General features: G+C 37.4%; 1 protein-coding gene across 2 annotated transcripts in view; it reads right to left on the bottom strand.

Annotated features, from left to right (window-relative positions):
* Positions 1–13,077, bottom strand: part of DOCK1 (dedicator of cytokinesis 1) — a 538,770-nt gene that overhangs the window by 364,500 nt on the left and 161,193 nt on the right. For both annotated transcript variants that reach the window (XM_034776839.1, XM_034776840.1), the window contains exons 26-27: positions 6,154–6,281; positions 3,375–3,470 (exon numbers count right to left, since the gene is read on the bottom strand). In XM_034776839.1, the coding sequence (XP_034632730.1) occupies positions 3,375–3,470; positions 6,154–6,281 (224 nt within the window). The remainder of the gene's footprint in view (positions 1–3,374; positions 3,471–6,153; positions 6,282–13,077) is intronic.

Below are 13,077 nucleotides of genomic sequence, written 5' to 3' on the forward strand. Positions count from 1 at the left end.
AAAATGGTAAAAAAAACCCCACAATCATTTAAGGGAGTTTTTTGGGGGTCATGAGGTTTCCAGAATCCCTGCAAATGTTAAATGTAACAAAGAAGAAAAAATTAAAATATTCTGATCTCTAAAATTTGTTACTGTGCTCACTTGTGGAATGTAAGTTTGTGACATATAGTACGTGACAGTGTATCCCATGTTAGACATAGCTATCTGGGCCCATTATGTACAACAGAACCATCTATTGTTAATACTTTTGTTGAATCAATTTAACAATTGTTACAACTGTAATCAAGATTTTAAATCATATCCATAAGTTATAAGACAGAGAAAATAAATCTTTTTGAATAGTCACAAATTCTCAAAAAAAGCTGAAAGTGAGGCTTAGTATTAAATTATTTATAGTTTCATAACTAGAGTCTTGAATTATATATCCTCTTGCAACAGCGAACATTTTGCATGTTATATTAGTGCTTATCTACGAATTTCATGTCCTACTGATGCTCTTTGTCTTGTGATCAGAAAACACACTGTATTTAAAAAAATAACCATCATCAACATACCTTTACTCCCTCTGTTTCAAGGCAACTCCATTCTACCCTGAATAGTTGAATTCTGTTAAAATCCCCTTTTGACATCCAAAATGCTAGGCTCTCAAGTACAGACATAGACGCACACACACACTTTGGGGCATACTGCATACTTGTGCACAGTTCAGAACTTGGAAATGTGCATAAAGAGTGTTATCTATGCAAATTAAAAGCACCAACAAAAGAACACCGTGTTGGATATTTATACATAAAAAGCACCCATTACAGTGCATCTAAGAATACCAAATAAAAATCCCACTGATCTTAAAACCAAGTTATGAAAAGAATGCAAAATGAAACCAGTGTTATTTGATTCACTTTTGTCGTATTGGGCCCAACCCTGCAAATCCTTGTTCAGACATGTAGCTCCATTGTATTCATTGGGACTACTCAAGCAGAACCACTCAGGAGTGAATATTTGCAGAATCAAGATATAAATTTGTATCGTAATGAACATATTGCCTTCTTTTAAAGAAGCAAGCATCATCAAAAATCTTCCAACATCTTTGCAAATACATAATATCAAATTCCAGATTATTACCAGTGCAATAAATTTTAAATAAGAGGTGAAAAATATAGTCATTTTTTCAAGGTGAAAAAATGATTTAGATTCAACTACTGCAACACCTGTATAGTTATTTTATGTAAGAAATGAATTATATATGATTTGTGATACATTACTTTAAAAAAATGCCATCACCTAAACTCTCCTCCTTTATGGTTCTTTGTCTAGAAACTGTTTTTTCTTCTATTTGTTCTGCTATGATCTATTCTCTAATCTAAATTCTAGGTGCAACTTTCAAGTCAAAAAAATTTAATGCATAAATCTCAATCTGATGCTGATCCAAGAAGTGTAAGGTTATGCATACTAAGTATTGGTTGCATTTCCATCTTACTACTTTATTGACACCACAAAAGTGAATCATTATTGGTTGATTACCGAGAGATGCTTTTAGAAATGCACTGAATTTTAAATAGTAAGTGCCCTCTTAAAAATTCCTGATGCTGTCAGCATTCATTAAATAATTATAGTGTGTTCAGATGTAATGCTTTCAGGCTATGTTCATGTTCACAGTGTGCATTTTTAATACAATTGCGCTTAGTTAAAAATATATATATGCAAGACTTAAACTTGCAAATACATTTTGCTACAGCTAAAAAGGGGAAAAACTAACTATGGCTCTAACAACATAATGCTTCAGAATATATCCTGTTCTGTTTTTGTATCACTTCAAATATACAGACATCATCACAGTTTAGCAGAGGGGAAATAAAATTGAGGAATTTTGATAAATACATCAGCTATATTTCTACAATTTAACCTACAGAAACAACAACAACATTTTGTCTGCATTCTACTATCTATATATTTTATTATATACAAACACACACACACAATCCAATCCTAATGACTTTTGTCTGCTTTCTCAATATTAAGTTTGTCTTCCATATGAATTATAACTACTTTACTTACTCAAGGGTTAATCCTTGTCATTTCGGGGGGTGGGGGGATACAAAGTCATTAACAGACAGCATGTTGTTGGAAGTGGGAAAGCAAGTGCCAATATGATAGCTGGAGAGACAATTAGGAGTAAGAGAAGGTTTTTATCATTCTTAGGGATACAAACACCATTACAGACGATGAAGAGTGGAGGACAGAGGGTGAGAGAGGATGGTGTCCAGGGGACAGACTGAGGACCTAGAAGGATGAAGGGAGATATCACAGTGAGAGACTGGGGTAAAGGAATAATATGGAATTAGAGGAAGAGAGGAGAGAGTTAATTCAGAACATTCTCAATTTTGATTTTTTTTTAAATGATGTAATACAGTACAGAGAAGGAAGAGGTAAGGAAAGAAGTTTTAAGAAGAGAATCAAAGCCATTAAAGTGTGCAGATTGGTAGGAAACATTTCATGATCTCTCCTTCTAGGTTTCCACCAAAATAATTGATCCAGAATGGTACAGAACTTTAAATGAATGCAAGCTTTTACACCAATTAAGTACACTGTGTGCATATATGCTTCAAATAGTGACAAACATTTAAAGATTTTTTTAAAAGAAGTTAATAAAGGCCCATATCTTCAGCTGATACAAACCAGTGTAGCTCCACTGAAGCCAAACATCTGATGCAGAATATTTAAGTGGTCCAACAAACAAAATATTTTAAAAGGTAACAAACGTTGTTAAATATGATATCGAGCAAAACTCAACAAAAGTTAAGCTCTTGTAATATTAAGTTATGTCAGTGCATACTTAAATGGATAATCTTGGAATAACCATATTATTTCTCAGGACTTCCATGGGCACACATCCAAGTCTTTGTTTCAATATGAAAGTTGTAATTGCCAGGGCCATATTCTGCAATCCTCCACTTTATTTAAATCAATATGCCTATGTGAGTCATTACCCCAACTGAACCACCAATAATACGAGTAACCGTTGGCAGAATTAAGCCTCCAGTCCGATTTAAATGTCAGCAACAAAAGTTTGTTTCATTTACACAACATTTTTAGCTGGTTAAAATCTTGTAATTGCAAAAAATAAAATTAGTTTTGGTTAAACATACCCAATTAAATTCATCATTTGATCACTGACAATTTAAATAGGACCTTTCTCCTCCTAATATAAGCCACACAAAAAATATAATCTAAAACTCTACAGTTTACTTGAACACACAAGAGAGTTACAATAGGTTTTGACTGCTTTTTATCACCGGGGATTTAAATCATATATTATGCAAGGTGCAAGAAGTTGTGATAAAAATACTTTTAAGTTTATGTCAAGAAACACTTACAATGAGCTCTGAATCGCGTCCCATGGAAATGACGGTTCTATTTACTGTCCTCAATAGCTTCTCCATGATTATCTGGACATGTCGTTGTGTTGGTCCCTGAAGAGAAAGGATAATCTAGTGGAAACTATCACCGAAAGACAATCAATACAACTCAAATATTGATGCTCATTATTAAAATCCATCTATCCTGTTGAAACCAAATCAATTATAACTCCTCACAACTACTGCTCAACAAGATGAAAAACAGTCTTTGTTAAAAGCAAAGACTGCACAAAGAAAATAGATTTTTTATTACTGGCTGCTACTGAAAGTCAATTACATATGGAGCTATACCTATCTCATAGAACTGGAAGGGACCTTGAAAGGTCATTGAGTCCAGTCCCCTGCCTTCACTAGCAGGACCAAGCACTGATTTTGCCCCAGATCCCTAAATGGCCCCATCAAGGATTGAACTCACAACCCTGGGTTTAGCAGGCCAATGCTCAAACCACTGAGCTATCCCTCCCCCGAGGGATACATAATTAGAGTAATTTAAATAAAAAGCAAATCCTTGGGGGAAAAACACAATGTTTATGGCATTTGGTTAGTTCACAATTTAGTTTTCCAAAGACATTTTTTCACCATTTAAAATCAAAGGTCTCTGATCAAAGTAAACATGGCATACTTAACAGTGTATCAGATAAATTAAACAACTTAACTAAGGCCTTTCAAAGTGATTCTCAATTGTTTCATATATATTCTGGTTTTAGAGGTGATCTGCTAGGATTTTTTTTTAAAGCATTAAAAGTGTGGTGTTGGTGTTCACTGTGAATGCCCTTTGTGAACACATTAGGGATGAATGTCCCAACCTTGTAACGGGAGGAAGCCCCACAAAGATTGGGGGTAGGGAAGTATCACACTAATATAGGGAACTTGCTTCCCCTACTCCCACAATGTAAACATGCTCCTTAAAAGTTACTTGCCTTCCCTTGCCCTAATGCAACTGTCTTTAGGGACTACTCTATGGTTGTCAACATTTGAAATGTTTTGCCAGACAATTCTCTGAACAGGATATGCTGTAGGCTGTTGCTGGACAGCTGTGTAAACCTGTGAAATGCCTTTTTTTTTTTTTTTTAAATGAGTGAGAAAAATAACCCAAGGATCACCAGTTGCATTTAATTTCCAGAGTCCCCCACTGGCCTAGGTGAAAAAGTATCCCGCATCTCCAGTACATGTATGTGCAGCTATTGTTCTGCAGCACCCAAGCTTCCTGATGGTGACAAGCTGGGACTTTCCTACTCTGTGTCCCTTCTCACCTTCTTTTCCCCACAGCTCCTCCGTCTCCCTTTTCTGTCTGCATACAGGAATCAATCATCCGGCAGCTCAGCAGCCCTCTCTCACCCAATTGTTGGTTGGCTTTCTCAGTAACAGAAGCCAGCTCCTAATTCTGCCTCCTAACCCTCATACAGACCTTCTCAACTGTGTTCAGCTCAGCAGGTGGTGGAGCTGAAAGCCAGTAAGTACGGCTTGCTGAGAGAGATGCAGACAGCAAAAAATGGGGAGGGGCTGCTGCGCTGTCAGGACAGAAACTCATCTTTTTAATGTAATCTGCTTCCTGATGCCACAGAATCTGGGATCATAGAAGAATGCAGTTACCAAGGACAGTTTTTAAAAAGTTGGAACTTGCCCTGGCCAAAGTGTAGGTAGCTATGCAGCTTATGTATAGGAATCCAGACTCAGGCAGCAACCCTCTGGTCCAAAAATCTTTATCGCTGGCAAATAACTGGAGCTCCCCACCAAAAGAGAGAGATTTGTATAGTTACTGTCTAGTCAATAAAAAAATCTAATCATGCAAATGACACACCCACAACTGCGTAACAGAAAAAAGTTGTGCAGTTTTGCATGTGTAATTGTACAGCACCTTTACATTCTGAATGGATAGGACTGTTCAACTTCCCTATAATACTCAGGCAGAAGGAAGCATTGTCAAGTTATTTAGCTATATCTTGGGAGAATTGGCTAGAGGGGGGCTGTTTTATTTTATTGAACTGTCTGAAGAGTAGCCTACTTCCCGCAGATTGTTTTTAAATGTCATAGATCACACGGGGATATTTCTGTACATTTTAAATTCCTGACAAATTGTTCATTCACACCATCAAACCAGCATTTTGGATTTTCCTATAACTTGAACAAGTCCTGTTGCTAAGAAAGTCATTTAAAGCTACTCTTTTACAGTGACTTGTAAGAGAATTTTTTTTCCTGTAGTGAAATTTTCTGCTACAAATTTCAAACACCACACTCAGTTTTTATCCTCTTTAGTTGATGAACAACTACCAAAGGACCAAAAGCTGGCCCAACAAACCAGCATCAATGCATTGAAGAGGTTGAAGAGTTCATGTTCCAAACTCATCAAACACTCCCCAATGTGGCAGCAGGTGCAAGGGCTGTGGAGGAAGGATGCTCAACTCCTGTGAGTATCTGACCAATATCTGGAGCGGTGTTATGGGATGAGCTCCAGAGGGAGCCATATTTCATTTCCTCTGGGCCAGAATAAAGGTTGTCATAAGTGAGAAACCTTGGGGCCAGAGAGCAACATGGTGAAAGAGTAAACATCAGACAACACCACCTCACTTCCGACCACCACAATAGAGGAGGAGAAGAAAGAAAAAGAAAGCAAAAACTCAGAACAAAAATAAATGACAAAAACTAAGTCATTGCCAGCTTTACTTTATGATCACTCCTATCACTCGCAAGACATAGTATTCTTAAGGGCTAATTGGTACGAACATCAGTTACTAACCACATCTTTCCTGTAAAGGACTTCCAGGATGTTACTAAGCAGTTGGCAGCAAGCCTCCAAGTCTTCCTGCCTTTCCAAATGATACTTCAACTGATCTGTCATCATTGGCAGCAAGATCTCCCTGCAGTCTGCACATAAAGATACAATGTTACAAGTATGTCTTACATAATTTCATAGTATACACACAAATATATGTTGCAAACAGATCAAATATTTTAAACAAAACTTTCAGGAAAAAAGTTAACTTCCTGGAAGACAGAAAGCCAGACCAAATTTTGGGCAAAAGTTTGAAAACCAAAAAACCAGACAGTCATAAGCAAATGCAAAGTGACCTCTTTATAGCAGAGTACAACTGAACAGCAAAAAAATCCCTGCAGCAGTGAGTCTCAGAGCCCAGGTCAACTGAGTCAGTTGGCTCAGGCTTTGAGACTCGCTGCCACATGTCTTTTATTGCAGTGTAGACATTCCCTAGACAATCTGAAGTATAAAGATTGGTACACGCTTTGTCCCAAGGCTCCAATTCAGCAAGGTACTTAAGCATATGCATAACTTTAAACACATGACTACTTCTACTTATGATAACTACACGTATTTAAGCATTGTGATCATGCAAATGACACACCCACAATTGAGCACAGGGCACTGCATAACGGAGGGAAAAGCTGTGCAGTTTTGCATGTGTAACAGTACAGCACCTTTACATTTTGAATGGATAGGATTGTTCAACTTCCCTATAATACTCAGGCAAAAGGAAGTTAGCATTGACACAATCCGGTGAACATGTGCCCTGCAAATTAGACTGCAAAAAGAGTGGAGAGTTTTTTCATTATGTTTTTGCTTTAAAGCAGTGGTCCCCAATGCAGTGCCCGCGGGTGCCATGGCACCCACCGGGCCATTTATGTGCGCCCACCTAGTGCCCAGCCGGAGAGAAGCCGCAGCCCCGCGCCTGCTGGGGACAGAGTTCTCTGGGGCTGTGGGCGCCGGTGTTCTCTGTCCTCATGGCTTCTCTCTCCTCTCTGGATTCATATATTATGTAATATTAAATATGATGTTTTTCATATTATTTAATGTACAAATACAAAATAAGCCTTGAAAAATTGTTGGCGCCCGCCACACTCTTCTGAAAACATGAATGTGCTACTGGCTACAAAAACGTTGGGGACCACTGCTTTAAGGGGAAGGAGGATGTAGCCAAGGAGTAAGGAACGATCCTGACTTGCCACAGAACCCTTAATTATGAGTTGGAGCAATGCAGTGATTTTTGTGGGTGTCCCCATCCCAACTGAGAAGCAGGGATGGTGGTGGAGAGAGCAAAGCTAGATGTTTCTTGTCAGAGCTGAAAGAGCAACATGGGCCCTCGAGGTATTCAATTAGGGACGGGGTGGGGGAAGGGGAGAAACAGATAAAGACGACACCACATTCCTTGAGGAGAATGCTGCTTCCCACTAATTGGTTGTCACTTTTTCTGAATTTCCTTCCAGGACAAGTAATGATATTGGCCACACAGAATGATATCACTGCAACACGAGGCAACATCAAGTCCTAATGTATCGCAACATCACTCAACTATGTGATGATGCATGTAAGCAGCCTGGTACTGAAATTCATGGGATTTTTTTTTTCCAAACAACACTTCCTGCATATTAATCTTACAGCATGTCTGAAAATCCAGATAGTTTTGTGAAACATTTTACTCTCCTTTAGCCACGGACACACTTTCCAACCATCTCCTTCCAAAGCCCTCTCCCACTGCCCACACCCAACATTTATTTAATATTACATCCACAGCCTTTCTGGCAAAACAGTGGAGAGATCTCTCAACAAAGCTCATTTGTGTTACACCTTGGTCACCCCGAGAGACTACACGTGCAGAAGCATGAACTCCACCTGAATGGTTGAGCACAGTACCTCTATGTTACACAAGGGACTAGGTTATAAAAAAAAAAAATGACAGGCAGCATATTTTTCAGAAAATGTCACATTCACAGGAAAAAGGGAAAGTAATATAGTTATGTTTTAATACTGTTTTAATTAACGGCACGGCTAATATTTTATAGTCTCACAAATAATGCATTAATTATTAGCAAGTACTTTCAATTAGCTTCAGACTTTTTTGTTTCCAACAAAGGAACAATATTCATCTTTACAGAGCTAACAGCAGAAACTCTTGAATGCAGTATTTCTGTTTTTCTGATCCTTGGTCATTTAGCCTCTGGCATAAGGCTTCAAGGGAGAAGAATCACAGCTTGAGAGTTGAAATGTTTGCCTCAGGGCACACTATTAGGCCTGCACTGTATATCCACAGATAAATGTTATCATTATAGGGTTCGATGTACCTTACAGGTAAGTATTAGCTATAGATTCACATTTTTAGAGGCTAGAAAGCTCAGGGGATGGTCTACACTTGAAACGTTCATCAGCATAGCTACATCTCTCAAGAGTGTGAAAAATCCACACACCTTAAGAGATGTAGCTATGCCAACCTAACCCCTGGTATTGACAGCACCAGGTCAACAAAAGAATTCTTCTGTCAACTTAGCTACTGCCTTTCAGGGCAATGAAGGGAGAACCCCTCCCGTTGCTGTAGTGAGTGTCTACACTGAAGCTCTACAGTGGCACCGTTGCAGCTGTGCTATGGTAGCATTTTAAGTGTAGACATAGCCTAAAAAGTTAACATAGTGTAACAGTGGCCCAAACTGCATTTCAGTTTTTAAAAGTACAAACAAAACCGTAAGGGGTCTTAATAACTAATTAATTAATAATAAATATTAGATAAATAATAAATAATAATTATAAATATTAATTAATACATTAATAAGATTTTGTGTTACCTAGCAGACAAGAAAATGTATACATGCATAACAAATGTTAATAATATAGCACATTGACAGAATCTTTCATTGTATCTGAAAGCAGTTTATGTAATATGAAGTCGGACAACACTCCTACATGGCAGGTAATGAATTGTAAGTATTTAACCTAATAGTCTGCTATGAGTTTTTCAAGATACATGATCCTAAACCACATTCACTAAAAATTATGGCAATGAAAAAATGGGGATATGGGACACAGAAGAATATCTTGCCAAAATCAGCTAAATAAGAAAAGTATTAGAAATGTTGCTAAGAAATAGCCTTATAAATATTAATCCAAACTTTAATTTTCCTGTGAAGCTGTTTTGAGGTAATACATTGTAGATTTTTGGAAAATCTATCACACGGTGCAGCCTTTCAGATCTGTTATGGAGGAGGTTATACATACTGTCATAGGTCTGACTAAGTATGCTTTAATATGTTTAACTCCTAATAAGGAACAAAACAAATGGCTCCTTGAACACTAGCTGCTGTAATGTATTCATAAGCAATTCAATAAGATTAAATTGTGAGGGACTTCATTTACCTCAGACTCAAAATAGGCATCTTTAAAAAAAAAAAAAAAAAACCAGTTTGTGGAATACTGCTTTTAATGAAATGAGTAAAAGCAGGATTCTGACACACGGTTGGCAGGCTCTATGGAGAAGTAACTGTACTAACTTCCAGAGCCGGCGCTAGGCATAAGCCAACTAAGCAATTGCTTTAGGGCCCCGAGCAGCTCAAGGGGGCCCCCTATTAATTATTAGTATGCGTTTGGGGGAGGGGAATATTCCTGCCTAGTGTCCTCAATAAAGTAGCACCGCTGCTGCTAACTTGTCTTTGTGAAGCCTCTGGGTGCATCAATCAGTACCATTACAAAAGCCCTTAATTAGAGATTGCAAGTTTCATGTCTCTTTTAAATCCTACTACTAGAGAATGGTCACAGATCAATGTAGTATCTGCAAAGCATGTGGAAATCTAAAATTGCAGTTACATCAGTTTTGAGTGGGTTGCCTGGAGCTGAGACTGATCAATAGTGAAGGTAAGCAAGCTGATTTTGAGAGACAAGGAAAACGACCTAATTGATTTGTCATATTACTTCCATTTGAAATTATAAACCTCTATACTGAGGGCTGGCTCCTTTCAAGTAGCGAAGAGGACTTGACAAAATTTCTCAGTCATCATTTCAGTGGATCTCTGCCTTCCCGAGAACCAAGCTGTGAGTAAATGAACTGTTGAGTTTGTAAATCTTGCAGGTTATATAACATGAAGATAAAACAAGGACTCAAGGATGTCTCAGGTGCACCATCCATCAATGTAAGTCACACACACACAAAAAAATGTTTGCACAGAAGGTAACTCTGCTATTGGATTTGGCCTTAGCTTTATTTCAAAGGCTTCACTGAAAAAAGTTATTCACTCCCATACTTGTATTTGTTTGGGACAGTAACATTAATTAATTATAGTTATACTACTTGGAAATTTCCTACCCAGACACCATAGCTTTCGTAGGCAATTAAAGGTACATTACAATCACAGTCATCACCACGAGCTCTTTCTGGGATCTGCTGGTACCCTCTACCTAATTATGGGTGGGAAACACTGCACAGAAATAATTCTATAGTCTAAAGTTTATTTTCCAGCACTCTGAAAGTAATAAATATCAAGAACTAAGAAAATGGAAGTTCTGATTATGATACATTGGAAAATATATACATAAAAAGCGTTTCACAGTAATAGTGTTTAGAGGGTGAGAGTGATTTTTGTGTCAATAAACACTTCCACTTCCAGCACTCAAGGAGCAGACCTAATATTTGTGCTGCGAGGCAAAAGTCTTCACCTTTGGACTACAAATTCACCTCTGCTGATAGCATGCATCGCAGCTAGAGCAGGTTGAAAAAATGTTTACAAATTTTTTTCCTGTCAAAAACAATGCCAGGATGGAACTAAACATTTTGAAAGGTCTCTGCTTCATTCTGTATTAGAATGAAAACAATTTTCAAAACCTCAAATTTTTCTCACAAAACCAAATTGATGTTTTCTAGCCAGCCCTAATTACGGGCAGTATGACCCAGATGTAGCAATCCAAAGATAATTTCAGGCAAATTATTTTACAACCAGCACTACAATAATAGGGTGTACAAAGCAGGTGATGCCTCAAACGCATCCTTCCTACAAACCTGAATATTATTCTCAATATTTTATCATCTATATTTAAATTATCAGAAAGCACAGAATAGCAAAGGTTAATCTTTATCAAACTGCCTCTCACGTGTACCTCCCAACACTGATTAATGAACAACCTTAATAAATGTATAGTCTATATCACTACTCTCCTGTTCAAAAGCCAGCTCTGAAGGTAGCTCCTAAGTATGATACACAATGATTACAGACAACAATAATTCGACATCTGTTCTTCCCCTGCTGCACTGGTATATCCCACAATGATTAATGTCAGGGTAACGTGCACTGAAAATAAAGTATTCATCTTTATAAGAGGACACTCAATGGGCATTATCGTCTTATGAATATCCAAGCAAAAATATTTCACCACAACACTGATATGGGAACTTTGTTACAGCAAACTGCATGAACATTAACGAATTTGTCAGTTTAAAACATTTATTTTTGTGAACACCAAGTAGTGTGTTTTTTTGTTTAATGTGACCAAACAAAAAATTAAACAATCCATAAAGTGACTTTAAATAACTTTGCTCCCATTATATAGCACTGAGATAAAGATTAACATTGTTTTATGAGAATTAAACAGTAAGAGTGCATATAAATGGTGTATGCTTTCTATTAAACTTTTATGGGCAAGCAATTTTCTAATAGAGAAATCACCTGATTTTTCAGATTAAAGCCCAGAACTCACATAATTCAGTTGACACTTGGCTTCGTTTTACAAAAGAGCTCAAGTTACAGAAAAATAGTTATACCATGACAATGCAGATAAATCATTAGTATAAAACCAAATCTTGGCGTTTGAGTTGTATATTTTATGTCATATATATATATATATATGTCACATATATAACATGTCATAACAACATCCATAACAAAAATTAAATACATTTATAGTTTAAAGCATCCATTAGGTTATTGCAAAACCACTGTATTCAAATACATATATATACACATGCCCAATCCCTATGTAACTTAATGCAGCACCATACCCTGCCAGAACAAATGCAAACCCTACAGACTTATCACCACTTCTATGATGATCAGTGCCCCCTAAAGCATATCTTTTCAAGATCCATGGTCCTATACAACATATGCTATCACAACATATGGTGTACTTCATCCAGTGCATCAAATGCTTCAACAACTATTTGGGTGAAACAAGACAAGCGCTATGCTCTTGAATGAACTCTCAGAGAAAAATGATAAAAGACAAAAACATCCTATCACCTGTGGGCGAACACTTTTCACAAAGCAATCACTCCATATCTGACCTCTCTTTCCTCATCCTCAAAGGAAACCTACACAACACTTTCAAAAGACAACTGGAGCTTAAATTCATAACTCTCCTGGACACTTAAAAAACCATGGACTTAACAGAGACATTACTTTTATGGCTTATTACAACAATTTGTAACAAACCCTGCTGCTGACTAATCCTCCTTTATCCTATGACTGCAGAGATGTTAATTGCAGACTTCATTTTAAGTGGTCTCCTACAACATGTATAAACACCTTATGCTTAACCATCTGTACCACCTTGCATTTAGCTTGGACACTCTGGTTACCTTCCCCAGACTTGAGGAAGAGCTCTGTGAAGCTTGAAAGCTTGCCCCTTCCACCAACAGAAGTCAGTCCAATAAAGATATTTTCTCACCCACCTTGTCTCTTTCAGTGGTACTACTTGCATTCTAATAGTTAGGCATGTACCCAAGTACCTGGCTGAATCAGGATTTTAAATTCTAAATATCAACACACTCAGTACTGTGCAGAATTAGACTTCAAAATGCTTTACAAAGTAAGAAAGTAGCATCCCAATTTTTAGAAATGAAAGCTGGGATTGCCTTGAATTCCAAAGGGATTTTGGTACCTAACCTGCTTAACTTTC

The sequence above is a fragment of the Trachemys scripta genome, chromosome 7, assembly GCF_013100865.1.
Source record: "Trachemys scripta elegans isolate TJP31775 chromosome 7, CAS_Tse_1.0, whole genome shotgun sequence".
NCBI classification, from domain to species: domain Eukaryota; kingdom Metazoa; phylum Chordata; order Testudines; family Emydidae; genus Trachemys; species Trachemys scripta.